Source organism: Rhea pennata, chromosome 2, assembly GCF_028389875.1.
Source record: "Rhea pennata isolate bPtePen1 chromosome 2, bPtePen1.pri, whole genome shotgun sequence".
Taxonomy (NCBI): Eukaryota; Metazoa; Chordata; class Aves; order Rheiformes; family Rheidae; genus Rhea; species Rhea pennata.
This window is the reverse complement of record NC_084664.1, coordinates 37454475-37481619: the sequence shown is the minus strand read 5'-3', so window position 1 is coordinate 37481619 and position 27145 is coordinate 37454475. Positions and strand designations below refer to the sequence as shown.

At 49.5% G+C, this 27145-nt stretch overlaps 3 protein-coding genes and 1 long non-coding RNA gene across 4 annotated transcripts; 3 read left to right on the top strand and 1 right to left on the bottom strand.

The window, feature by feature from the left end:
* Positions 1-3123: 3123 nt before the first annotated feature.
* On the top strand, positions 3124-13563 carry HOXA3 (homeobox A3). Its single transcript, XM_062569253.1, has 3 exons — positions 3124-3164; positions 10451-11069; positions 12494-13563. Exons 2-3 carry the CDS (start codon positions 10568-10570, stop codon positions 13261-13263), a joined length of 1272 nt encoding a protein of 423 aa, XP_062425237.1. The 5' UTR covers positions 3124-3164; positions 10451-10567; the 3' UTR covers positions 13264-13563.
* Positions 13564-18658: 5095 nt separating this feature from the next.
* HOXA2 (homeobox A2) lies at positions 18659-20609 on the top strand. Its single transcript, XM_062567815.1, has 2 exons — positions 18659-19040; positions 19724-20609. Exons 1-2 carry the CDS (start codon positions 18659-18661, stop codon positions 20470-20472), a joined length of 1131 nt encoding a protein of 376 aa, XP_062423799.1. The 3' UTR covers positions 20473-20609.
* Positions 20610-22399: 1790 nt separating this feature from the next.
* Positions 22400-24841, bottom strand: LOC134136095 (uncharacterized). Its single transcript, XR_009957432.1, has 3 exons — positions 24774-24841; positions 23422-23769; positions 22400-23306 (listed from the first exon to the last, which is right to left on the bottom strand). It is a non-coding gene; the product is annotated as an uncharacterized LOC134136095 (long non-coding RNA).
* A 335-nt stretch (positions 24842-25176) lies between these two features.
* On the top strand, positions 25177-26607 carry HOXA1 (homeobox A1). Its single transcript, XM_062567814.1, has 2 exons — positions 25177-25789; positions 26252-26607. The coding sequence occupies exons 1-2, from the start codon at positions 25177-25179 to the stop codon at positions 26605-26607; spliced, it is 969 nt and encodes a 322-aa protein (XP_062423798.1).
* The last annotated feature ends 538 nt before the right edge of the window (positions 26608-27145 follow it).

The following is a 27145-nucleotide window of genomic DNA, read 5'->3' as shown; positions in this document are numbered from 1 at the left end:
TGATGTACAATTAGTATATTTTACTACCTTTTAAAAGCAGCCATCAATTACAGGACTACAAGGGCTCTTTGTGTTGACTTAATGGGCTGCTTAAATCTTAACTAGAAAAAAGTCACTGCAAATGCCCATTCACTCTTAGGATAGGGAATTATAAGCGAAAATATAATATGAAAGAATAACCAGACCTTCCTACGATGGCATGTATCTATAACCTTTCGTGCAGAGATATTTTGGATTCCTAAAATGTCCCAGCACTCAGACTCAGCAGAACTACTTTCACAAGACTGCAGTAGATAACTGTATTCTTTTTATCTGCTTCAAATTGATCAAAGACCAACTTTATCAGACCCACAGATGTAGGTAAACAGCTCTGCATCCCCTCAGATTTCAAATCTTCGGAGGAAGCAAGGAAATAAATACTTGTATCATATGGTGATTCCCATTTCGTCTCCACATGGGAGCGATAGCCTTACCTCTTAACAAGTGACATAAACGTAAACTTGAAAGACACTAAAAAGCTCTAAATCTATTTATACTAAAGGTAACTTTAAATAGCATTAATGCTAAGAGTGGCTATTAATGCCAGAGGTTGTACAAAGGCACACTCTTAATGAATGCACATTATGAACTCAAATCTGTTTGTTGTTACTGAGCTTGGAATTTCAGTTCAGCTCGAAGCCATGTGTATAAAGCACAGAAAAATCAGTAGCAGACCTACTGATAAGCTCCATATTTTCTTCTAGAAAGTCTTTCAGGTCTCCAAGTCATCAGAGTAATAAAACACAATGTTGAAAGTCCAGAAAAGGAACAAAGCAATATATGGGGTGGCAGGGGAAATCAAGTGTCTGCTACTTACAAGATAATTTGAGTTTGTATTTGAAAACTTATAATCATGTTACTAGAGCAAAAAAAAAGTATTTTCCAAAATAAATGGTAGGGAATCATTTTCAGTTGTGATTCAGGACATCATGAAGTTAGGAAGATTCATTCACCCTCCTGCCTTCCCAAAGCACACCCTGTAAAAGGTATCGACATGTCAAGAAGTTACTTTTCTTAAGAATCAATTAGTTTTCCAACTACATACAAGAAGTTAATTGTTAAACAGTAGTTTTAGCATTAACTTGACCATTAATACTAATAAAGATGTTCATAGAAACAGGGTTTTGAAGCCAATAGCCACAGCTAGCGTTAAGGCATTTAAGCTGACTTATGATTGTGATTTATTGCTTTTGTAGTTTCTATTTGCTCAGGACTGCAAGTTCTAAAGCCATCTTTCTGCTTTTGACGCAAAGCAGTCGATAACTTTTTACAACAGACCCAAGAAAGTCTTGCTCTGCTTTTTCAACATCTGCTCCATTCCCCATTAATTTCAGTTGCATTGTTGCAGAAGAACTTCTCTGCGTGTTTCTTTTATGAGATCTAAGAGCATTGCATTTAAAAGAGCCATGAATCCACCGCGAGTAAATATCATTCTTGGTTTACTTTGGAACGAGGGCTACTGAGTTATAATCGTGCTGATAGTTACAGACTTGGAGATGTGGTGTGTGGCTAATGCTCTCTCTCTCTCTAAGGTATATACTGTTTTATTCCAGTTCTTAGTGAGGGATAATATGTGTGCACCCTGCCACTATTTTAGTCACTTTAATATGAAAAATTGCAAATTCTTCCTCCGTTGCAATGTCACGCTGACTTTTCTGCAGTGTGCACTAATGTACACTGTTACTGATGGGTTTAAATTCCAGTGGCCCACTTCCACAATCCAAGTGAGACTACGTAGGCAAAAATAAATCTCCTTTAAAAACAATTCACACTCTGTTCAATAACGTGCAGGTGAAACAGTAAAAGGGGATAGGCACTTAACTGAAAATTTCCTTCGAGTTCATGGGGCTGGTGGAAAGATTTAGGCAAGGGTATATACATCATGATGCAAAATGCTAGAGTCGCAGAACTGGAGCAGAAACATGTTAAGAGCGTGAACTATCTTATTTTCTTTGACTCTTTCCAGAAATGTTCTGTGAGTTTAGGGTTTCTTCTGTTTGTTTAGCTTGTTGTGTCAATAGCAAAAGTTAAACACTCTTAGGGGGAAGATGTAGGGTGTTCGCACACAGGCGAAGCTGGTTCACTTGGTTGGCTGGCTCAGGGGCTGAATAGGGCTTTGCTCTTTTTTTAATTTTTTTCCCCTTAGGCAGCGAGCTCCCCCCTCCCCATTTTTTTCATCATTACAACCCTATAATTTTGTGCATCACTCAAACTAGATGTATAGGAAATGCGTAAGCACAGGTTTAACAGCAAGGTCCCAAAAGGTTTTGCAAAAATCAGAGCCACGCCAGTGAAGGAAGGTGTATTCTTCATAGCGTGTTACAAGGACAAAAACCAACTAGCCTCTTAGAAGAGACTCTTTTTTGCCTTTGTCAGGTAATTATAGGTCTTTTTAGTTTCTACAGGAGCCCTGATGTAGAGTGTGGGTGTCGAGCAAGCCCTGTACAATGGCAGGGTAGAGAAGGCTGGGCGTGCGGGGAAGGCTCGTAATCGTCCCAGTCAGAAGAGGACTGGAAATAATAGTATTAAGATTTGGGCTTTTTTCGGGGTTGCAGAGGACATGCAGCGTGGAGCAGAGTGACGGGCCTGCAGTACAAATGCCGCTTAATTAGACTAAGTATTAAAGTGCAGTGCAATCCCGCTTTATGAAAAGAATTGCTCTTACCTTCCAATGGGCTTTGTGTAAAAAAATGTTAGTGTGGGAGGAAAGAGAATCACCCCTCCCGATCATCTCCCTCTCTTGACCCCCCCCCCCCTTAAAACTCTTCTTTAACATATTGGCTTAAGGATTTAAAAGCAAAGGCTCGCTCTAAGAAACCCTGTTCCTTCAGTGATTCCCTATTTCAAATAAAAGGATTTAAGTTGACGTATGACCACGTGAGCACATAATACAGCGCATTATTGTGGCATTTGGAGTGGAGACCCGGTCTGGCTCCGTCTGCGATTCCGCTTTTCCAGTTTCTGTTCAGAGCAAGCACTGCTTTCTATTATTTTTTTTTCCTGCCCCCATCACCGTCCCCGCAAGAGCTGGCCATTTCGCTGACAGCTTTCGTTCCTTATGGAAAGATTATTGTCGAGCCGAGAGGACGAAATGCTTCGTTAGAAAGGATGGATTTTATTTTAAGGTATTTCCGTTGATTGTTCATTTATGTGGTGAGTTATTGCTGTTCGAGGCAAAGGTCAGTAGAAAAGGCTGGGGCGAGTGCGTGTGTGTGTGTGTGCGTGCGTGTGTGCCCCCGAAGCCAGCCTGCTTCCCCCTTTGTTTCAATTTGCTGCGGTAAATATTCAACTCTCCCCTCGCAGCGAGCAGACCAGGGAGAGTTTGCTTCTTTATTTATTTTTCTCCATAGAGATCCCACATCGCATTTGATGGTCAGCTGCCTCGGCTCGCATCCCCTCGATTGTCATGTTACCATTATTTATGATCGACTAGAGACGAAAAGCTTCTTTTATTCTTTTTTTTTTTTTATTTATGCTTGTGTGTTTGTTTATTTATTTATGTATTTTGGGAGTTGGAGAAAACAGTGTGTGGGAGGGATATTCCTCGGCTGAGGTCGTGCTCGGGTGTGCGGCGGCGGCGGGTGTTGTTTTATGCGTGTTTGTCCGGCCGATGCCGCTCTGTAAATCGATGAGTATGCAATTGTGCTGCCATTTTATTTATGATGCTTTAGTGGTACTTTGTTTACCATGCACGGAGGGCTGCATGGGCGCCCTGCTTCGTGGCAAAGCTTCCCCTTCCCAAACGAGCCAGACGCTAGTCTTTATTTGTCCTCGGTGAGAAGGAGCTGAACCAAGATCGAGCAGTGGCTTCTAACAATAAATCAACCCTGGAAATGTGGGCTTTTTTTTTTATCTGAATGAGGATCTGGAAAGCGAGAAGAAAAGGGGGAGGAGTGGAGTCTATCTTCTCGGAGAGCATACACTAATTCTAAATTCTTCTCCATACCGTCTTATATATAATATTTATTCACGTTTATAAATATATGAGTATATGCTTATGCATATAAATATACGTGAATATAACTATATATAAGGAACGCTCTTTAAACGTCGAAAATGAAATCGTTACTTGGTTATCCAAGGAGGGCAAAATGTAATATAAAATTACATCCCCCGGTGGGTCCTGGCTTTGGGAAAGGTCATAACTGACCTATGCTGAGGGTTTTTCCCCCCTGTTTGGTCAGTGCCTCTCGCTTATTTCTGCTGTGCTATTTTGTCCCTAGTTACTGGGTGCTTGTAATTATTTAGCTTCTGAGGGGTCAGGGTGAGGGGGGGAAAGGAAGAAAAGTCAACGATTAGAAACAAAACGTCCACTGAAAACAAAAACGGGTATTTCCACTTGAAACTATTCGCGGCCATTCTGTAGGGACCTACAGAGCAAAAATAGTAGTGCTGGTTTATCGCTTTCTTGCTCTCTAAGCTGCCCTCAGAACAGAAATGACCCAAATAAATGCTATTTCTCCTTCTCGCCATCCTAAATCATGTTGTCCTTTATTAGACACAGTGTCCCTCTTGTGCCTCGAAAGAAGAGCTATTTTACTCCCAGCAGTGTATCTAAAAGAGAAGGTTGGCTTTGCCGTATTTTGAAACCGGCCAAAACGAGCCTCCGAAACAAAGTGTAAGCTTTAATTGCGGCTCAATTACTTGGCAGCGTTTCCTCTGATTTATGACCCAGTTCGGATGCATTTTGACCCAGTTAAAACACTCGTAAATAATACCGTCCTACTCTAGAGCAAAAGAAAGCAAGGAGAGTTTTGTAGAAAAGGGATATCTCGGACGGCTTGTGTAAATACCTCAGTCTGCTGAGCAAATAGCAAAGTGTCCGTTGCGATTCTTTGGTGTTAGAGTATATAAGCAGTAATTCAGATTAAGCACGGCTGCTTGCGATATTCGTTACTTCACTCCTTCTCTTAAGCAGCTAATATCCCCGACAAACTCTCTAATGACTTGGCTAAGCATCGCTTCCAGAATTTGTCCCATTCTCCTGCGAGTCTCCTCCTCGCTATTTCTTCTCTAAGGGATCCCCCAAATCGGCCACGAATTATAGTGCTGCCTGCTTGTATTTCGGAGCATCCAAGGATAAAACACTTTGTAGTCATTATTTTATTCGGAAATTAACGATAATTCCGTGCAAGCGGAGAATCCCGCAGAATATGACCCTTTGGGAAGAAAATGTAGCTCATTTCTGACTCATGTCTCATCGCCAAACACTCCCAACCCCTCTCCGAGCTGAGCGCTATCGCTCTCTGCGGAATGTAGCAGAAAGAAAATATTCGGTCTCTGAGGGGAAAAGACAGATAAAAGCAGCGGGGATCTGTGCGTTGGGACATGTTACCTCGGCTTATCCCTTCATCATACGACACATAAAAAAATCATCTTCTCATGTTCAGAATAACCTCTTTGGGGAGAGAAGGGGCGTGGGGAAACGAGGCTAATGGTCGAAATATCGCAAAATGCTCTTTGCAAGCAGTAAGACGAACGGCGGAAATACTTCAGTATTCCTATGGATCACTTCAGCTCTCACAATTAAAGTCACTTGCAAATCCTTTCAGTTTTAAAAAGATCCCACTCCCCTCCCCCTTCTCTGTCCTCGCTCTTGAATACAATTAATACTCGCTATTAAGGAAACATAGATATAATACGCAGCTAGAGACAGCTCCAAAGTTTAAATGCACTCATGAAAAGATCAAACAAGCTTTCAGTAGCGCTCCCCAAACCGGCACCGTGCCTGGCGTCCGCAGGTTTCTGGAGTCCTAAGTTCTCACTTCCAAATTTTCCTCTTTATTCCGGAGGGCTCCGTCAGGGCTCAGTGGTGCCTCTCGCTATTTGGTCGGGAAACAGGGCGAATGGCAGATCAGCAGTTTCAGAAGAAAGTGTGGGGTTGATTATTGACTAAAAAGACTTTTCTTCCGATGCAACATTCAGGAGGTTGTTTGAAGCAAAATGCATACGCGGGGTTTTTGCCTCTCCTCTCCTCCTACGCTGCCCGCTTCGCCTTTCATGTGGTGCCTTCTCACTTATGCCATAAGGAGCAAGTGTTTTCTGTTTTAGTGCTCTGTTTACAGCTTTGGTGCATGAAGTCATAAATCTTGCATAGCCATAAATGACAAAAACCATTGGTATGCGTAAGAGGCCACCCTAGCCTTATAGTGCTTTTTATTTCTCACTTCCCCCTCGCTTTGTTTGTGCTTTAAGATGACGCTGGGCTCCCTCGTGCTTTAAGCAGACTAGCTATATTTTTTAATGCCTTAATTAACGAAGTAACGTCAAATTTACACCTAGACATTATTCGGAGCCTCCGCTTAACGTACGGAGCCCAGAGACTATCCAGAGGGGCAGGGGCTGCAACTTGATTTAAGTTCTCATGTGTGCACGGTAGCTGCTGCAGATACAGGGGGGACAGCGGCACCACCGCCACCGAAAGCCCCGGGTGGTGGCGAGAGCCGCGAGCACCTTCCCCGGCGCTGGCGAGGAGCGCGGGCGGGCTGCGCGCCGCCGCCGCGTCCACGCGGGGCTGCCGCCCACGCCCCTCGCTCCCCCCACGGGGGGCTGCGGGCACTACTGCCCCCCTGGGCAGCACATGCGGGCGGGCGGGTGTGCCTGAGCGCCTGTGCGCCCGTCTCGGGGCTGGGGACGTTTGGGGGGGGGGTGTCTGTGTGTACATCTGTGTGTGTGCGCGCGCTCACGCATGCATGAGTTAATAATTAGTAACTCTAATGATTTCCATCGCGGCTCGGGAAGCATTGCCCAGAGCGGGGATCCTGGTGGGCTTTGGTTGGCTCTCCGGCCCCGGAGCCGGCTCGGCGGGCTGCTCCGCTCGCCGGGACTCAGTGGGGCTGTGCCGGGCCCCCGGCGTCGGGCAGCGGGAGAGGGGCCATTCCCTGGCCGCCCCCAAACCCCGCTCACGAGAGGGACAAAGCAAACAACCCAGAGCAGCAACCCGGAGGCTGGTGAGAGCGACCCTTTGTGAGCGCCGTTTGTCTTCATTAGCATAATTTTCCTGGACTTTAGTGACGCCTGGGTGCTGGGGGGAGCTGCACTCCTTCACTGCCGCACTCCTTCTCTCCTTCTCCCAGCCCCCACCCTGCCCCAGACTTCCCCAGGCGGCTGCCTTCCTTCCTTCCTTCCTTCCTTCCTTTTTTTTTTTTTTTTTTTTTGTTCTTTTTCATTTTCTTCTTCTTCTTCTTTTTCCCCGCTCTCTCCTCCCCCCCCGTCTTGCTCCTTTCCTCCCGCTCCTTCCTTTGCCCGCCGGCCGCGGGGAGCAGCCCCAGGAGCCGCCCCCGCACAGGGGCAGCCCGGGCCGCCGGGGCCGCTCGGGGCAGGGTGGGCAGTGTGGAGCGGGGAGGGGGCCGCGGCCGAAGGAGGAGGGTGGCCGCAGCCGCCGTCCCCATCCCGGGCGGGCAGGGCTCGCCCCTCTCGGCGGCCGGGGGTGAGGAGCGGAGCCGGTGCCCATCCCGCAGCCGCAGGGACTTGGCTGGGGGGAAATAGTCCTCACTCCCTGGGTTGTGTCGCCGAGACTCAAAAAAAAAAAAAAAAAAAAAAAAAAAAAAAAAAAAAAGAGCATGCTGGCTTCCGCCTCAGTCGTCAGAAGTTAAGGTAAGCAGGCCACAAATACGCTGGTATCAGTCGTGAATGGCGGAGTTTATGTCCCAGTGATTTATGACCGTAGACTTAAATGTCGGTTCAAGAAGAGTTCACAAGCTGGGGCTTCCTTACAGGCAATGACTGATACCCTTACACTTCGTGTTCAGGCAACTCTCTCTCCTCTCCACCCACCCTTCTCTCAACTTTGTCTCTATCTTAAGAAAATCTTTCGGGGGGCTGCCTGTTTTTTCCGTCCTAGATTCGGAGTTTGGGGCTCGGCTGGGAGTTGCGGGGAAGAGATTTGGTGATCTTAGCAATGGGAAAGGCAGAGGAAAGGAGCGGGCAGCTGAACAGCGAAGTGGGGAGAAATGGGGGGACCTACCTCCCCAAGCAGCTTTCATCTGCTATTTCCGATCTGACTGAAGCGGATGGGGTGGATGTTGGTAAAGGGCGGAGGTGTGTTGCACGAATGCAGATGGAGCCGATGAAACGGGCACTGGAAAACGTGGGGACTCAACAGTGTTTTGGGGCCTTTTGTCTTTGCGGGGGGAGTGGGGAACTCTTCCCACTCCAGGCACCAGTTCGGGTTGCAAACTTTCTCTCCCCCTCCTCTCCCGCCAGGGCGCTGTTTTTATCTTTATCATTGTCGCTATTACTCCTGCTATTACCGTTTCCGAGAATAATGGCCGGGTACTCCTCAGGTTACCCCGCTTCTCTGTAAGTTTGCAGGACCTCTTTACTTCGGAGGCCAAAATTGGGCGTCGATTTTTATTTGCTGGCAGACGGCCGAATATTCAATAATATTTTGCCTTCAAAAGAAAGTTGCCCGTTGTTTGCGCTCCTGCGTGCGGTTGTCTGCGGGAATATTGCGTGCCTTGTTTGCTGCTCAGTAATGTGTGTCGTGGTTACTCGAACAAACTTCAAAACGTCCTGGAGGATGCGAAATATTTGAAGTCGCGATCATGAAAGACCGGTGCGGTTGTAAAATCACTGTTACCTCATTATTTCCTCATTTTGCTCTGCAGTGGTGTCCCTATTCTCTCTTTCTGAAGCAAAGGAATTGAGAAAAATCACACTAGGCCTAGATATCATTAGGAAAGAGAGGCGAGGAGCTGGAAATTGTCTGTGTTCCTCAGATCTTTTTCGGCTTATTAGCTTAATAACATCCAAAGAGCTTGATTAGTGCAATAATACAGCAGCCGCCCTGCTGTAGGTGTGTTACTTTAATTCTGTTACGATCTAACAAAGGAAATACTGTTTTCTAAGAACTTGTATAACTTGAAAGGCGTAGATTGCGATCATTTGGTGCATCTGTTGTGTAACATTTTTCGCCTCTAAGCGTTTGTCGTCGTTAGATGTTTGAGGGGAAAGTATCCAGCAGCATAAATAGAAGGAAAGTGGCAAAAGAAATTGGGGCTATTCTGACCAGAATGGACGGAGGTTTTTGTCAGCAAGGGGAGTCTCGGGACGATGAGAAACACATTTTAATTTCTGAGAGCAATGTGCATGTGGAAAGAGTTCCTAGGTCGGTGATAATGTACAGGTTCCCTCTACCTTTAGTGTGAACAATTCTTTGACTGGTTATTTTCAGGCAGGTAAGCAGTAGAATTTAATTAAAAAAAAAGGGGGGAGGGAAGAAAGAAGGACGGGGGGGGGGAGTGCGGCAGAGAAAAGGGATTCACCCGGGTAGAAGAAGCATTCTCCGGGTTTGTGTCCACCCTCTCTCTCCCCAGCCAAGTGACCCTCATACATCAAATTACATAGAAGTTTCCAAGACAGAACCTATTATCGCTAAGTTGGAAGGAAAGTTCAAGCCGTGGTCATGGAGATGAACGCTGGTTTTTCAGGTTCCTGGTGTGTTTTTTTCCCCCCAATCCATCATGTTTTAACAGGTAGAATATGGTTGATTCCATGAAAAGTTAGCGTCTTGAAAATAACTAACTAACTAACTAAAAAAAAAAAAAAAAGAAAAAGAAAAAAAAGAAAGAAAAGAAAAAGCCGAAGTGGCTCTCTCGCCCCTCCTGGACGTGCTGAGGTGGCTCGGCGTGGAGCGGCTTCAGCCCAGCATCCTGGGGACGAGCTCTGCAGGGGGCCGCGGCGCGCTCCCACCCGTGTCCGCGCCGGTGGCGAGGGGGCAGCAGCGAAGGGGCAGCTGCTGCGGGAGCGCTTGACCTGCGCGGCTGCAGGTAGTGGGCGAGGGCGGAGGGGAGAAGGCGCTCGCTTTGTTTATTTTCCCATGGAGCATTTCACGGACAAGCCAAAATCTGTCACTTCGGATCGGCACGTGTAAATATCTTTGGCTAGAAAACCTTCCCACCCCACTCCTGCTCCCTGCCACACAGCGAGAGGAGCAATCTCATGGGTTGCTTTGAAGTTGGAGGGAGATCTGGAACCTGGAGAGAAAGGATAAAAATAAAACGGCAGTGGCTACAGGAGAGGGTTTGATCCCAGAGCGGGAATGAAGAAGTAGCCCAGCCCCTCTACATAACAGATTCCTCGATCACCCTTATCTCAGAGAGTGGTATTAAAACAGCCTCTCGGTGATAAATGACCCAGCCCATTGCCGTGTGGTGCCCTGCTCTGTTTCTTTAGAAGAAAGGAAGAAAAAAACTCAAAAGCCCCTATCCTGATGCAGCAAAGTGCATATTTGTAGCTGCCAGTAAATTCAGGCAGCTTTTATATCAAAATGCTCTGCGCCTGAGGCCAAGTCATGCTGCTAAATATTGCTGACCACTTTTTCTTTTATGGCTTTCATGTCACTTAGCTATTGAAAGTAAGATGGATTTGTACCATTTCTTCACCCTGCTCTGGTCTCCCCACACCCCAGGTCTGCCCAGATAGGCCATTGGAGGAAGAGCGCCACGTGACAGAGGGGTGCCAATGTTATTCTCCAAGGGTGTCAAGACCCTGTCAGTTTGCGAAATAAATATTGGGAAACAACGAAATGCAAAAAGCGACCTACTACGACAGCTCTGCAATCTATGGTGCCTACCCCTACCAAGGAGCAAATGGTTTCACTTATAATGCAAGTCAGCAGCAATATCCTCCGTCTTCATCACTTGTGGAAACTGAGTACCACCGCCCCGCGTGCTCCCTCCAGTCCCCTGGCAGCTCCGTGTCCCACCACAAGGCCAATGACATCAGTGAGAGTTGCATGAGGACCCTCCCCAGCCAACCTCTCCAGCCCCCTGGCCTCACGGACCCGCAGGCCCCACCACAGCCGCCTCCGGCCCAGCAGGCGCAGCCTCCACCTCCGTCCTCTGCCTCACCATCTCAAAATGCCAGCAGCAACCCTGCCCCAGCCAACCCCACCAAGAGTCCGGCTCTTAACTCGCCCACCATGTCCAAACAGATATTCCCATGGATGAAAGAGTCTCGACAAAACACAAAGCAGAAAAACAGCAGTTCCAGTTCAGGTACGAAACACACTCCCCCTTTCCCTGGGTGCCCCCCGGGGTGGCCATGTGTCCTGCAGGGAGGAGGGGAGCCCTGTCCACCTTCACTTCTGGGAGGGAAGGGAGGGGCTTTTTTTTCTCTCCGATTTGACTCTCTCCCGTCTTGGGAAGGGGTTCCCACTTCTTGCAAAGGGAGCTCAGCTAACACCCCCCCCCCTAAAATTTTCCCAGCCTTACAGGGTGGATCCAAAGTGATTTTGTTTCCCAGTGGCTAAAGTAGGCCTCCTGCACCCTCCTGCATCTGTCCCGTTTTGTAGGTAATCCTCCCTCCAGTAAATCATGTCAGTGCAGAGCAGCCTAGGCCTTAAGCCAGAGGCCTGTCCTGAGTACTTCGCTGGCACAGTGCTGTTAGATTAATAAGACAGTGACCTATCTCTGCTGAAGTGTAACACGAATAAAATAGCTCATAATCATGTGCAGTCAGGATCAATGCCTTGCATGCAGTCAGAAGCTCTTTCTACTTTAACAAGCTGATTGGCAAAGTTACAAGCCTGGTAAACAAAAATCATTCTGGAGTGCCATAAATTTGAGACCATAAAGTATTATTTGAGGGATGGAAGTGTATATTAACACTTCTATTACTCAAGGAAACCCAAATCAATAGCACTGGTGCTAGCTCTAATGCCCAGGACTTGTATTTATATTAACCTCTTCCTCTTTTTCTCTTAAATGTTTCTTGGAAATAGAGTTCAAAACTTTATCAAATGTCTTCTCCAGTGTGTTTTTTAAAGCTGCGGTAACATTGTTGTTTATAGCCTTCCATATTGTATATTGTTAAAAAGCAATAACATTTAAATATGTGTGTATGCTTATATACAAGCATAGCCACCATATGTTCTTATAACATATTCTATACCTCCCAGTCACCAACATATGTTTGTTTATACTATATGCTAGATATGGTAGAAACACAGTGTAGTCAATTCTGTGCATGAGTGCATAGTTCTATCTTATAGTAGACACTAATCTTCAGACGTCTGTAGCTGATGTGTGGTTTTATTGGGGTTTTCAGAAAAAAAAAGAAGGCTGTAGATCTTTGCAGTACTGAGAAACAGCTAGTTCTTGAAGACCCTGGGATGCAGAGTCATAGGTTCAACTTCAGAGTTCCTACACCCCACTTCCCCCCCCCAAACTTTATTTTTTCCTTGTTGTAAAGCTAACCAGTATGCTGTAGCTTTGACTGTCACGTCTAAAGCAAGCAAGTATAGTCCTGCAGAGACATCACTGAGGTGAAGGAAGTCCACTGTGAGCCATTTGAGGCTTGTAGCTTGGCTAACTGAGCTCCAAGCAGGATTACTCTTTGCACACCTGGGCTTCTTGTGCCCCAGAGCTGGACTCTCCAGGTGCTGATGTTGTCTCTGGTTGCTGTGTTCAGGTTTGTCATGCTGATTGTGTTCTTTGTGTGATTTACATAGGTGAGAGTTGTGCTGGTGATAAAAGCCCTCCAGGGCAAGCCTCCTCTAAGCGAGCCCGTACAGCTTACACAAGTGCCCAGCTGGTAGAACTGGAAAAGGAGTTCCACTTCAATAGATACCTTTGCAGGCCACGAAGGGTAGAGATGGCTAATTTGCTCAATCTCACAGAAAGACAGATCAAAATCTGGTTTCAGAACCGCAGAATGAAATACAAAAAGGATCAAAAGGGCAAGGGCATGATGACCTCTTCAGGAGGACAGTCCCCAAGCAGAAGTCCTGTCCCTCCAGCTGCTGGGGGATACCTAAACTCTATGCATTCCTTAGTAAACAGTGTCCCCTACGAGCCCCAGTCACCTCCATCATTTAACAAGCCTCATCAAAACACCTATGGCATCCCTGCATCATATACTGCTCCTCTTAATAATTGCCCACCTCCTCAAAAGAGATATACGGGGACAGCAGCTGTGACACCTGAATACGATACTCATCCTCTTCAAGGCAATGGTTATGGGAATCCACATATACAGGGAAGCCCCGTCTATGTAGGGGGCAACTACGTGGAGACCATGACCAATTCTGGGCCTTCCATCTTTGGTCTAACTCATCTCCCTCATCCTCCCTCTGCCAACATGGACTACAGCGGGGCTGGGCCAATGGGCAACAGTCACCACCATGGACCTTGTGATCCACACCCAACCTACACAGACCTTACTGCTCACCATCCTTCTCAGGGAAGAATTCAGGAAGCGCCCAAACTCACCCATCTGTAAGACACAGGAGTCACTAAGTGGAACATGAAGTCCCCAACTTTTTAAAAGTACTTGTGCCCACCCCTCTCTCTTTCCTGCTCCCACTATGTGCCCTCTCCTCTCTTTCTTGTTTTTTCTGTTTGTTTTGGTTTGTTTTGTTTCCTTTGGTAAAAGCGTTCTCTAGTTTATGTGACGTAGCAATATTTGTTGCTTGAATTGCTCTATAGTTTCACTAGTGGATATTTATCTTCTTGAACTGTAGCCTTGTGTCTCACTTTGGGAGTATACATAGGCTTTATACTTTACCTTCTACACTTTTATCAAAACAGGGTATATGAACAAATTTTCTATAAAAGGAATTCTTAAATGTGAATTTGTTCGTACATGATTGATCCCACGGGGAAGCAATTTTTTTTATTGCACTTCTTTTAAATAGCGAGAAAGACATCAAAAGCGCTTGGACAGGGGCTCCCTGGACAATTATTAATACGTGTAAGTCTTTCAATGTGTGTATGCTGGTGAACATTCAGATTTATTTATATTTTTTTTGCAAACATTGAATAATCTAAGTGTTTAAAATTTTATTTATCCCCATTTGTTCATATTTATATATATATAAAAAATCTGTACCCTGAATATTCAGGAGGTATTTACCTGGCCATATGTTAGATGGCATATCGGCACGTGTAGGAAATATCATTTGAAAGGAAGCTATAACTCCTTTATTAAAAATGATGATAACAATGATGATGATGATGCAATAAAATCTGGGAAAAAGATCGCAGTTTGAATAATTTATGCTTGTAACATCCAGCTAGGCGGAGAGGCTGTAAAGCTGAAAAGGCCAGATTTGTTTTGAAAGTTATACATTCCTTGCTGCTCACGTTCTGAAAAAAAAAATAAAGTTTTTATTCTGAATAATAAAGAGTTAAGAACGTATTATTTGCAGTGCAAGAGAAGGGAGAGCCCTTCGTGACGTGGGGAGTAAGCAAACTCGGCTGTAAACTCATGAGTATTCACTCCCCAGCCGAATGGCTTCGTAGCGCCTTTTTCAGTGTTTTGCAGACAGCCAAAGGAAAAAAAAAAAAATAACGGGGTTTAAAAACCTACAGCGGGCGGTACATCCCGCTACGCTCCTTGCGCCGTGGCCGCCTGGTCGCGGAAGGCGGCGGGGCGGCGCGGGCCGGGCCGCGGGGCAGCGGGGCCGCCCGGGCGGCGGCGCGGAGCGCGCCCTCTCCGCGCCCGCGCAGCGGCGGCGCTGGGCCGCGGCCCAGCCGGGGGTGGTGGTGTGGGAGAGTGGGGGGAATGGGACTGGCAGGCTGTGCTCGCCGAAAGGGGCCTCTTCCCGGCTCCGGGCCTTGTGGGAAAGGCCCCGCGGCCGCGCAGCCCTGCGCGCAGCGGGGGCGGGAGAAGCGCGGGGAGCGCTCTCCTCGGCGCGGTTCCACCCACGCCCTAAGCAGGCAGGCGGGGAGGAGGGTGTGCGTGTGCGTGTGTTTGTGCGTGCGTGTGTGCGCGGGGGGCGAAGGGAATCGAGGGCCGCGGAGCTCAGAATAGACCCGTGCGCGGGCGCTGAGCGGAGCCGAGAGGGCTCCGCGGTGGGGGATCGGGCGCGGGGCGCGGCTGGGGCCGTGTGAGGAGCATATATATATTTATATATATATATATAAAAATATATATATTTTATATATAAAAATATATATATTATATATATAATATAAAATACACACATATATATGTGTGTGTGTGTATATATATATATTTTTTTCCGTAAAAGAACCGATTTGCTCTTCCCATTTTCGGGCTACTGGTGCGGCCGCGCCGCGCCGCTCCGCCGGCAGTCGCGGGGGAGGGGAGCCTGCGCTCCCTGCCTTCCCGCGGCCGCGGTCGCGCTCTGGGCACAATATCGCGGAAGCGGCACTTTCCCGGCGGCTTTCGACTCCAGACGGGCACCGCAGGCACCCGCGGGGGGCTCCGGGCCGCATCCGTCCAAGGGGGAAGCCAGAAACTCAAAGGCATCTGCTTCAATCCGATTTTTCTTCCTTTCAGGAGAAATGTCCGAAATTTTTAGGTTGAAACTTGAAAGATAAATCAAAATGGACCTTAATAGACTAGGTAAAATACACCCGTGCGCGTTTATAAAGACATAATAATCCTATGCTGTAGAGATAATAACGCACGCTGTTCACCATCTGTATCTTTTAGAGCACAGAAAAAATGTCGCCATTTTGGTCTCATGCCGAAATATTATTAATCTTTGGGCTTTATCTTGTTCCCAGAGCCATCCTTGCCTGATGCTGAAACATTGTCAAGCATCCGTGAATCTATATAGAGCTTTTCTGCATAAATAGATAAAACATTTCCAGTCAAAGAAAGGGATTGCGAATATATTTATACCACGTTGTTTATTATAGATATAGATATGTAGCCATTGCAGGAAAGGTTATTTAGCCTGATATTTTTCACTGAAGCGTAATTATTACCCAGTACAAACCACTGGCAGACTATTATTTTTTTTAGGTGAAGAAAGTCTTTTTTTGCAACTGATGCAGGATCGTCAAAGACTTTCCTCGTTTCATATAAGCGCACGAATAAAATTCAAGCCACCCCCCCCCCCGTATTAGCTGCATTACATAAAGCAAAAGGTAACGGTACAATCGGTGAATTCTTAATGTGTGCCTACTTTAGCACGACGAATTACTTTTACGAAAATATTTAAAGAGAAAGAATTTGGCATTTCATTCCCCTCCCACTCTGAAGAAAGAAAAATAGAGGCGATTTTGTCCCCATCTTTTCAGAAAACATATCCTACCCCCTTTCCAGAGTCTGTACATTGCATATAAGAATCTGTATCTTTGCATTTAAAATTCGACCGATTAAAAGAACTCTCTGGAGGCAAAAGTAATTGATTTGCCCAAGAATTTCGCGTCCCCTCTCCAAAGGTTTTGTTCCAGGTGGTTTTTGAATTAGACTGACCACAAGAAACAAATGTGCAGAATAGAGACACCCACACAGGTTTTACTCACAAAGCCTGGTTAAAGTCCAAACCTCTCTCTTTATTATTTGTCATCCTGCTGTTAATCCCAATATTTTCCAGAAAAAAAAAATAAGAGAAAAAAAGGAAAAGCCCGACCCTAAGGTAGGCACTGAGAAGCAAAATAAAAACGGGCTCTTCCTGCAGGCAGGAGAACAGTTCTCTGCCAGCATATTTTAAAAGCAGCTTTTTTTCTTGTTTACTTGCGTTTCTTGCTCTGCCTCTTTTCTCGGCCACATTTGATCTCGGAAAGAGCAAGAAGCTTTAAATGTGTTCTTAAGGGCCAGTAGCTGTCAAACCTTTTGGCGGCCAAGATTGATCGCGCACAGACACCACCAGAGCTTTGTTTGGACTAAAAGCAAGAAAATTAAACCCCTTGCATTTTCCAACAGCATCGATATTTGTAAGGCATCCCTTTTGAGGGATTAAATGACAAGTCTCGTTCTATATTTTATTTAAACAAGCAACCACCAAAAAGCCCATTTAATGCCTCCCAGCCCCTCCCCTCCCCCTCTCTCCAATGCCTTCGCAGATATGCTATATCTTGTGCGTGCATTAACTTAAAACTGATTTTTTAAATGCACTTTAGATGCAGTCTAGACATAGACTGATCCGCTGAGTGCTGGGGGTCTTTGGATTTTTTTTCTTTTCTTTCTTTCCTTTTTTTCCCCCGTTCTCCTTAAGAAGACGCTTGCCGATCCCTTTATGGCAACTCCGAAAATAAAGAGAGAAGGAAAGGCATTGCCCTGGAGATGGTGCCTGGCTCCACGAGGATGCGGAGACCGGTTCGGCTGCACCGCCCGCGCTCTGCCCGCGCACCCGCCCGCGGGACACCGCGATCGGCCTGGGCTCCGCGGACCGCGGACCCCGGCCGCGCCGGTGGCGCGGCTCCGCTGGCAACAGGACTCCTCGAGCTCGTGATTTTGGCCATCCTTGTCATCGCTCTCCGGCTCGCCTCAGTTTGATCGGAAAATTGTGCCCAAACCATCCAAATTCGGGACTTGCCTCGACCTAGCAGGGGCAAATGGAAACGACGGTAAAGAAAGCCAAGGCTGAGAGGCGAGTGCCGTGCCTCAAGTTATAACCCCTGCAGCATTTGCGCCCTTCCTAGCCCCGTGAAAACAAACCCGCCACCAGCCCAGATATTTCTTGGTAATCGAAAATACTCACCAGACCCAGCCTACTACGGTTATTAAGCAAATTATGCCAGCAGACGGGAGTATCGTTTGCAAGCTAAGGCACAGGATTTTTTTTTTTTTTTTTTTTTTTTTTTAGAGGCAACAGCCAGACGCTTTTGCAGCCTCGCGATTTGGCTCGCCCAGAGAGATACTCCTAGGGTATGTTTTACGGTCCAATCCCGGAAAGGCAACTGGAGGGGGAAGTCATGAAGCACAAGGGCTGCTGCCTATGTGACTCTTCCCCTAGAAGCAAGGTTGCTGAGGAAGATCCTGTTAAACAATGGCTCGAGCATCGGCGGCCAATTGTTCTCCATACTGTACACCCGATAACCAAAAAAAAAAAAAAAAAAAAAAAAAGGAGGAAGAAAAAAAAAAGAAAGCGAAAAAAAAAAAAAAGGAAGAAAAGCAACTCGCCGAGTCTTGCTCGGGAGCAATAAACTAGTTTTGGAGGAAGTGCTATTCCCTAGGAAAAAATCAAGACTCTCTGCTTCAGACTGCTGCCTGGGTGCAACTTCTTATGTGGGGGCCTGGCGGTGTCAAAACTTTGAAGATTAATGGATTACTTTGTTAATGACTCAAGGCGTCAGATTGAGGTGCTTAAATGATTTGTGAGGTGCAAAGCGTTTTCCTGACAGTCCCAAACAATGAGAGAAGAGTGTGCGGGTGGAGGCGAGGGAGGCAGCAGGCTGCAGGACAAGCAGCCACACACACACACACACGCACTCACACGCACACACACACACACACTCGCAGCCTCTCACACAAACATATACACGCACACGCACCCCCCACATCATTTCACATTAGGACACCAAGGGGATAGATACTAGAGATATCATTTCCCTCTTTAAAAAAAGTGTAAATAAAGCCTCTCTGGCCCCCAATGAGGCGTTCCTTCCCGACTTTTTTGGATCAATCAAACAGACAGTGGCTTCTTTTGATTAAAGCCCAAATTGTCATTGGGCAGAGGCAATCATGTGACAGCCAATTCGGTCCAATTTCAACCTTGTCTCCATGAATTCAATAGTTTAATAGTAGCACGGTCCCCATACGGCTGTAATCAGTGAATTAGAAAAAAAACACCCCACCAGCGATCTTCTATGATATATTTTTTTCTTCTCTCTCTCCTTTTTCCTGGGCCTTCCCCCCCCCAAGCCCCCTAAATCCGAGGGAACTTTTTCTCCACGGGGGCTGCGAGTTGAAGGCCATGAATTTCGAATTTGAGCGAGAGATTGGTTTTATCAATAGTCAGCCATCGCTTGCTGAGTGCCTGACATCTTTTCCCCCTGTCGGTGATACATTTCAAAGTTCATCAATCAAGAACTCGACGCTTTCACACTCGACACTGATTCCTCCTCCTTTTGAGCAGACCATCCCCAGCCTGAACCCAAGCAGCCACCCGCGCCACAGCGGCGGCGGCCGCCCCAAGGCGAGCCCCCGCGGCCGCAGCGGCAGCCCGGGCCCCGCCGGCGCCCCGCCGCCCCCGGAGTACCCCTGGATGAAAGAGAAAAAGGCGTCCAAGCGATCCGCGCTGCCGCCCGCCTCGGCCTCCGCCTCAGCCGCTGGACCAGCCTGCCTGAGCCACAAAGGTCAGTTCAAAGACTTTTCGCCTTCCCCTCCGTGCCGCTTTATTGGCTTCTCGCATCCCCCCAACTTCGCTGGGGAAGAGGCTGAGGGGCGGGCGGGAGGCGAGGAAGGAGCTGGCGGGGCTCTACGCAAACCCAAACTTTCCCCAAACTTGTTTAATGTGGGATGATTTATTTGAGTTGGAGCTGACCTCTCTTGTCTCGCTGTCCTAGAGTTAGGATATTTGACAGTAATGAAGAGTGATAGATTGCTCCCGCTCAGCTAAGCAGCTGATGCATTAATTATAAATTGTGGTATGGCTAATATAAAGTTTGCTCTGGTGTGGGGAGGTTGGGGAGCTGGAGGCAGTAATTTTGCGGAGGTGGCTGAGGGGTACGCAGCACCGGACACTCAGCAGTGCAACACAATGGGTTTACTGCATCCAAAGGCGGCCATTTTGTTGCAGTTGCTATTTTATGCTATATAGACATATAGATATAGAGATGCATACAGCGGGAGAGATGGAGAGAGCACTCCCTCCCCGCCCCGGGATGCAATGTGCTTGGATGCTGAAATTCAATCTGTGCATTTATCTGTTTTGTGTGTGCGTGTGTGTGTTTTTGCTTTTGCTGGTCTGGTGGTGGTGTTTTGGGGTGTGTGCGTGTGTGGTGGTGGTGTTTTTCTTTTTCTTTTTCTTTTTTAACAGACCCCCTTGAAATCCCCGATAGTGGTAACGGTGGATCTAGGCGGCTGAGGACGGCTTACACCAACACCCAGCTTTTGGAGCTAGAAAAAGAATTTCATTTCAACAAGTATCTCTGTAGACCAAGGAGGGTTGAGATTGCAGCTTTGCTGGATTTGACTGAGAGACAAGTCAAAGTCTGGTTCCAGAACAGAAGGATGAAACACAAGAGACAGACCCAGTGCAAGGAGAACCAAAACAGCGAGGGGAAATTTAAGAGCTTAGAGGACCCGGAGAAAGCGGCAGAAGAAGAGGAGGAGGAGGAGAAATCGCTCTTTGAGCAAGCCCTCAGCAACGTCTCCGGCGCTCTTTTGGAAAGGGAAGGTTACACTTTTCAGCAGAATGCACTGTCTCAGCAGCAGGCTCCCAATGTGCACAATGGAGAGTCCCAAAGTTTCCCCGTTTCGCCTTTAACGAGCAATGAGAAAAATCTGAAACATTTTCAACATCAGTCACCCACTGTTCAAAACTGCCTCTCAACAATGGCCCAGAACTGTGCAGCTGGCCTAAACAATGACAGTCCTGAGGCCCTAGATGTCCCTTCTTTACAGGACTTTAGCGTTTTCTCCACAGATTCCTGCCTACAGCTTTCAGATGCAGTTTCCCCCAGTTTGCCAGGATCTCTGGACAGTCCCGTAGATATTTCTGCTGACAGTTTTGACTTTTTTACAGACACACTCACCACAATTGACTTGCAGCATCTGAATTACTGAGAAATTAAAGACGTCCTCTCAAGGGTCCTGCCTTCTTCTCCTTCTTCTTCATTTTTTTTCCAAAGAATTAATTTTATTTCCCCCTCCCCCCCATTTTCCTGGTCAGTATTTTCTGTTTGATACCTCCCTTTGCTGTGTTCGAGAGCCATTTTACTGTTTCTTATGAAATTTTAGTTGTGTTCAATTTTAACCTAGCCACATTCTAGGTCCTTCTATGAAAGCAATATATGAGGTCTGTAAGAAAGTGATCATATAGGAATTGTATCTTCACTTTCTTTTTATTTTTGTATTGCATTAGGATGCGTTGTCATAAGTATTTTTGGTAGAATAAATTCTTGTTTGCTACAAGGAGCTTTCTCTTTTTTCTTTCTCCCTTTCTCTTTCCCTTTCCTTCCAAGACTGATAATATAACGGGTATTTCCCCCCTCCCTTCTACTCTTAATTTACTAATAATCAAAATCCGACATTCTGACTATGATCTCTCCCCTTTTAGCAATTTAGTACATTTATCAGAGCGAAAAAAACACGTTCAAATTCTTTATTGCAAGGGTTCTCACAAGAAAGAAAACAAACTAAAACCATTCACAACTTAGACGGCTAATTCTTCCCTTTAATATATAAATATAACATGTTATCTCCGTGTCGATACAAAGCTTGGATATTCTGAACTGTAACGAAAGCATAAACGTGCTCCTTTTTGTTGCAGACAGACATAAACTAGAGTCAGTAGGAAAAGTCCTTTCTGCAGAAACTAGCCTGTTACATACACGAAAGGATCTTTTCGGGGGGGAAAAATCCCATTTTTCTAGAATGCAGTGCTTAGCAACCAGCAAGCTGTTTCAGGAAGAGTATCTTAAAAATATAAATGCTCACAGAGAATGAGTTTGATTAGTGCTCACGTGCTGAGTGGTCCAAGAAAACAGCCCTAAAAAAGAGAAGGAAAAAAGTTATTACTGATAAAATCAAAAAGGTGACATAAAAGCAGGGAAAAAAGGCATTAGAGAGAATCGCACCCCCCACTCGGTTCTTTTGAGGGGAAGTGCGCAAGATATTTTCTCTTTAAGCCCGATTGCGAGGGCAGTGGCTGATAACGAAAAGGGGGAACTCTTACTTTCCGAGCTGAAATTTCCTCGGGGCTGCCCACTCCGCGCTCGAGGCAGCACGGATGGGCGCAAAGAAAGCTCCGGCAAATCGCCTGCGGCTCGCTGAGCGGCCCCGCCGAGCCCGGCGCGCAGGGCGAGCCGTGCCGGGCGGGCTGAAGCCGAGCAACAGATGCGAGCCGGGGGCTCCCCGCTCCGGGGCGAGCGGAGCCCGAGGGGTCGCTGGTCCCTCTGCGCGCGCGCGCGCGCGGGTGTGCGCGTGTATGTGTGCGTGTGCGAGTGTGAGAGTGTGCCTGTGCACACGAGAGCGCAGCCTGAGCGAGGGGCTGGGGAAGGCACTTCGCTGCCCGTTCGTGCGAGGAGGGCTGTCTACCAGCTCTGCAACACGTTGTGGAGCTGAGCTGCGTGGGTTATAGCTGGAAAGGCTGAACGCAATTCTTCCGAAAGTCATAAATCAAACTCTTTCTATGAATGAGAATGTCATCAAAGAGATCAATTGCAGGAACACATGCACAAATAAAAATCCTCTTACGTATTTGCCGGGGCTGGGGATCCCCGTCTAAAACCATTAAGTGAGAAGGCGTTTAGTCATAATTCATTTTTATTGCTCTTTTAAAACAACAGCTTGGCTGAGCTGCGGACGCGGCGAAACCTCCGCCCTGCTTCTTGTCCTTCTCTCTGCTCCAGTCCCGGCTCTGCGGAAAGCAAGCAGCCTCACCGATATTTTAACTCCTGTGGCACTGGCTTAAATTGGATTGCAATAAGCGTGTACTCTCTTTTTTTTTTTTTTTTTTTTTCCCAGATATCTGAATACTGACGATGCTTTTTTCTTTCTTTCTTTCTTTTTTTAAAGAAAAAGAAAAAAAAGAAAAGAAAGAAAAAGAAAAATACGCTACGAGATTTAAACTTTTCCCATACTCGATTTAAACAAATCGGGCGATTCAGCAATCAGAAGTCGCCTAAGCCTCTCCTGGTGAGCCCTGGGGCCATAGTGGGGGCACTGGGGGGTGGGGGCATGCGAGATCTCCCACGGAAAAGTCTTAAGCACCGGAATTGCCCCCTTCGCTCCCGGCTCTGGACAGGAAACGGCGCTTTCTGCACCCCGGCCCGCAACGAGCGACGAAAGGGGCTCGGTAGGGAGAGGGGGCCGCCGGCGCCTCTGGGCGCGGAGAGTGGGCAGCTCCGCTCGCCTGGCTGTGGAGGGGAATTTTTCTCTCTGCTCTGGCCATCCTTACTATGTTGCTCCCACGCGCAGTGTTGGCAGCAAAAATCCGAAGCACTGCGAGAGAGACAATGTAACAAAAGAGACGGATCTGTGCTGAACAATGGCACGAAAAGCGGGGGAGAGAGAGAAAAAAAAAGATTCCGGGATGCAGGAGGTTGTAAGAGAGGTGTTGTAATTTGGCGAGATTTACGAGTAAACTAGATCTATTTATAGTAAAACACACATTTTTTTTTTTCTTGGACAGCTGTTGTAAAAAAGCCCTGAAAAGACGCCAGCTCTTCTATTAGTAAACAGTCCCAGCGGCCTGCCTTTTTCTCTGCCTTATGCAGTATTTATCACAACTGTTTTATAAGAATGAAATAAATGTGTTTACATTCGTTACCACAGCCAAAAATGGTGCAGTGTAATTCCATAAATGCCTCTGGAGTGTTGTTGCTACTCCTCCCCGCCACGTCTCCACTGGAGTTTAAGGAACTGAACATTTCCAGAGAGCTCTTACCCATTTATGCCTGCGCAGTAAAGGAAAGCAAATAGAAATAATACTACGGGTGTATAGATAAACAGTTCTTCAGTTTTTGCTGGCCACGGAGAGGCCTTGGAGATGGATCGGGGGTAAGGGCTGACCTAATAGCAGGAGGAGAGCCTTGCACCCAGGAGAGGATGTTGCAGTGTGGATGGGAGGAGCTGCGGGTTTGGTGTGTGAGCAGAGAGAGGTGGCAGGGTAGAGGAGTCTTTGGAGCTTCAGAAGAGAAACAACAAACAAGCATGAGAACACAGCGACGTACGATCCGGCTGGAAATGCACCTGCAGAAATACAGAAGGCAGCTCCTCGTGGGGCTGCTGCTAGTGGTGCGGAACACTGGTTTCCGTCCAAGTCTCCCCTAGGTTAGCATTTCGCCGGACGCCTCTTTGAAGGGTGCTGAAATGGTCTTGCTGGTTGCCGCCCTCTCTCCCTATAGACGGATAGGTGCCCTGGGACAGACGGATGCCCGATCTATACCTCCCCTTTCTTTTTCCGCATACGTAGAGCGAATATGAGGTCGCAACCCAATTCCCAGCAGCCCTCCCTCCTTTTCTATCCTTAGACCCATTTTTGGGGGGGAGGGGAGGAGAGGGAAGTTTGAGCCGATGCTCAGTGAGGTTCCCAAGGGGCCTGGGGCGGCCTCTGCCATTGGCCATCTGCCACCTCCCGCCACTGCCAGCCTTGGTGGCGGAGCAAGGACAAAGGGGACGGGGCGGCGGGCGCTGCGGCTCCCCGCAGCTCCACAGCCCCGGCCCCGGGCTGGCGGGCCGCTCCCGCGCCCCAGGGCATCCTGCCCCCGGCCCGCGCCTAGGGGCGTGCGGGGCGGCAGCGGCGGCGCCAGACAGCCCCGGCCCCGGGGCCAGCATCACCCGTTCCCCTGCCACCGGCTGCCCCTGCGCTACCCGAGGCGCGGGCTGGCGTGGATGAGCCCGGCGGAGGTGCGGGGGGAGAGGGGACACGGCCGGCGGCCCGGCCGCGCACAATGGCCGTCAGTCGCCAAAGCGCCTCATTTCCATGCTAATGTCCGCGGCCGCCTAGTGATGCGGCTGGACAAGCCCCTTTAACTCTTGGCGGCGCGTCGCGCTGGGCTCTGCGGAGGGGCAGCAGCAGCGGGAGTCCCCGTCCCCATTCCCGTTCCGATCTCCATCCCGATCCTCATCCTCATTCCCATCTACGTCCCCATCCCCACCTCCACATGCACCCCCATCCTCATTCCCGTCCCCGTCCCCGCTCCCATCCCCGTCTCCAGGGCTGATGCACTCAGCGCCTGCCCCAGTCACCCCCGTACCGCGGGTCCTCCCCCCCTCCTCGAGGGTCATGCCCAGGAGAGGCCGTGAGGGACGGAGGAAGGGCGGGGAGGGGGGGGTGCAGGGTGCCGATCGGCGGCCTGACAGCGCCGACAGCAGGGGAGGCGCCGGGGCACCCTCGGCGGGGACTCAGCGGCATCACTCACCCTGGAGGGGACGGCCGGTGGGCTCCGGGGAACTGGCGCAGCCGGCAGGCTCTCCGCTGCCTCCCCCTCTCGGCGGGCGGGCGGGCGGGCGGGCCCCCCCCGGGGCGGCCGCCCTGCCCTGCCCTGCCCTGTGCTGCCCCGCGGCGCCGCGCCGCGCCGCGCCGTGCCGCGCCGTCGGAGCGCTCGGCGTTTAAATGCCCCCGACGCGGCGATCTATCAGCGGCAGGAGCCGGGAAAGTCCCGCAGGCGCCGCAGCCATTGGCTGCCGCCCCCCACGTGCCCCGCCGCCCGCTGCACCTTCGTGTCATTTTCCTCCCGGCCCCATGGAGGAAGTGGGAAAGTTGGCGCGGCCCCGCCGGACGCTGAAGACCCGCTGGCGGCGTGACAGCGCGACACGGCGAGGATGAGCTCCTTCCTCGAGTACCCCGTCCTCGGCGGCGAGGCGGGGGGCTGCGCCGCCCGCGCCTACCACCCCGACCACGGGATTACAACTTTCCAGCCCTGCGCCGTCAGCGCCGGCAGCTGCAGCGGGGAGGACCGCTTCCTCGTGGGCCGCGGGGTGCAGATCAGCCCCCACCGCCACCCTCCCCACCCCCCGGCCCAGCCCGCCGCCTACCAGCCCCACGGCAGCCTGGGGGTCTCCTACTCGCACGCCGGCTGCGGCCCGACGTACGGTGCGCAGGGCTTCGGCACGGCGTACAGCCCCTACCCCCTGGGGCAGGACGCGGAGCTCGGCGCGGGCTTCCCCCCCTGCGCGCCCGCGGTGTACTCGGGGAGCCTCTCCGCCTCCGCCGCCGCGCAGCACCCGCACCAGGGCTACGCGGGGGGGCCCGCTCAGTACGTGCACCCCCCCTACGGACAGGAGCAGCAGAGCCTGCCGCTGGGCACCTATAACCATGCCCTGTCTCCTCTCCACGCCAGCCACCAGGAAAACGCCCGCTCCCCGTCGGCGGAGACCTCGCCGCCCGCGCAGACCTTTGACTGGATGAAAGTGAAGAGAAACCCACCCAAAACAGGTTAGTCCCCGGCTGCAGGGCAGGAGGGCCGGGGAGGGAGGCGAGCTCGTTTCTCTGTCGGCCGTCGGCAAGGGCAAGGCGAGGCGGGGCGCAGCCGCCGCGGCTGGCCGCGCACAGGTGTCCCGTCCGCTTGCTTTGCAGGTAAAGCTGCCGAGACCTCTGAGAGCAGCCGCCGCCGCCTGCCCGCTGCGCTCAGAGTCAGGGCTGCTTGTGCCTGCCTCCACCCCCCCCCCCCCTCCCCGCGGTCATATTTCTTGTAATTCATAAACCACTTATCAAGTTTCCTCTGACACTAGAGGCTGACTCCGGTTTAGCACCTCGCACTCCATCACTCACCCTGCCGGGGCTTCCCTCTTATCCTAAGAAGTTCTTGCTCCCTATCGCTTAGCCAGTGTGGACATATTGATTACGTCGCCTATAAATCATTTGCGCTTATTTAACGCTGAATGTCCCCTTTTGCAGGAAAGGCTGGCGAGTACGGCTTCGTAGGGCAGCCCAACACAGTCAGAACTAATTTCACCACCAAGCAGCTCACAGAACTGGAGAAAGAGTTTCATTTCAACAAGTACCTGACCAGGGCCAGGAGAGTGGAGATTGCAGCCTCCCTGCAACTCAACGAGACGCAGGTCAAGATCTGGTTCCAGAACCGCAGGATGAAGCAGAAGAAAAGAGAGAAGGAGGGACTGCTACCCATCTCCCCTACCACCCCCACGGGCTGTGAGGAGAAAGCGGAAGAGTCATCAGAGAAGTCCTGCTCGTCGCCCTGCACTGCCTCGCCAGCCTCCTCTACCTCAGACACTCTTGCTACCTCAAACTGAGACGCGCCCGAGGCCCCCCCCCCCCCCCCCCGCCCCGGGCTTGGGCTCCCATCTCCCAAGCCGCCTCCCTGCCGTAGCTCGAACCGATTTAACGCTGTTGTGTGTGTGTGTTGGCTGGTTGGTCTCTTTCAGAGCCCCGGTGCCCTAAATGCCCGCCCCGTCGCGGGCGCCGCCCGCCCCGAGGGCCCGCGGGCGCCCCGCTCCGCGCCCCACGGCCCCGGGCCTCGGGGCCAAGAGGACGGCTTCTCTCTGCTCCCCTTTGGCTGGAGGAGACGCGTTGGCACATGCGTAAGGGTCTCTCCTCCATCGCAAGGACGTTTCTTTGAGTTTCCCCCGACTGAAAGACAGGCTATCTAGGGTACATAACCTCACGAAGAGATGCACTATTGGAAGTGTTTACACGACTTATAGGACTTTCATCCTTTAATTTAATGTATTCTTTGTTCGCGTCTATGAGTTTGTTGCTTGTAAATACTTTGTCCGAGAGATTTATCTTTTTACAGATTTTTCTAGAAATGACGTTTAGATTACCAGGTTA

Excerpts from the sequence above, each read along its gene's own strand:
- HOXA3 (XM_062569253.1), top strand. The coding sequence starts at position 10,568 with ATGCAAAAAGCGACCTACTACGACAGCTCTGCAATCTATGGTGCCTAC. Across the intron at positions 11,070-12,493 it reads CACTCCCCCTTTCCCTGGGT|GTGAGAGTTGTGCTGGTGAT; the intron begins GCCCCCCGGGGT and ends TGATTTACATAG.
- HOXA2 (XM_062567815.1), top strand. The coding sequence starts at position 18,659 with ATGAATTTCGAATTTGAGCGAGAGATTGGTTTTATCAATAGTCAGCCA. Across the intron at positions 19,041-19,723 it reads AGCCTGCCTGAGCCACAAAG|ACCCCCTTGAAATCCCCGAT; the intron begins GTCAGTTCAAAG and ends CTTTTTTAACAG.
- HOXA1 (XM_062567814.1), top strand. The coding sequence starts at position 25,177 with ATGAGCTCCTTCCTCGAGTACCCCGTCCTCGGCGGCGAGGCGGGGGGC. Across the intron at positions 25,790-26,251 it reads GAGAAACCCACCCAAAACAG|GAAAGGCTGGCGAGTACGGC; the intron begins GTTAGTCCCCGG and ends CCCCTTTTGCAG.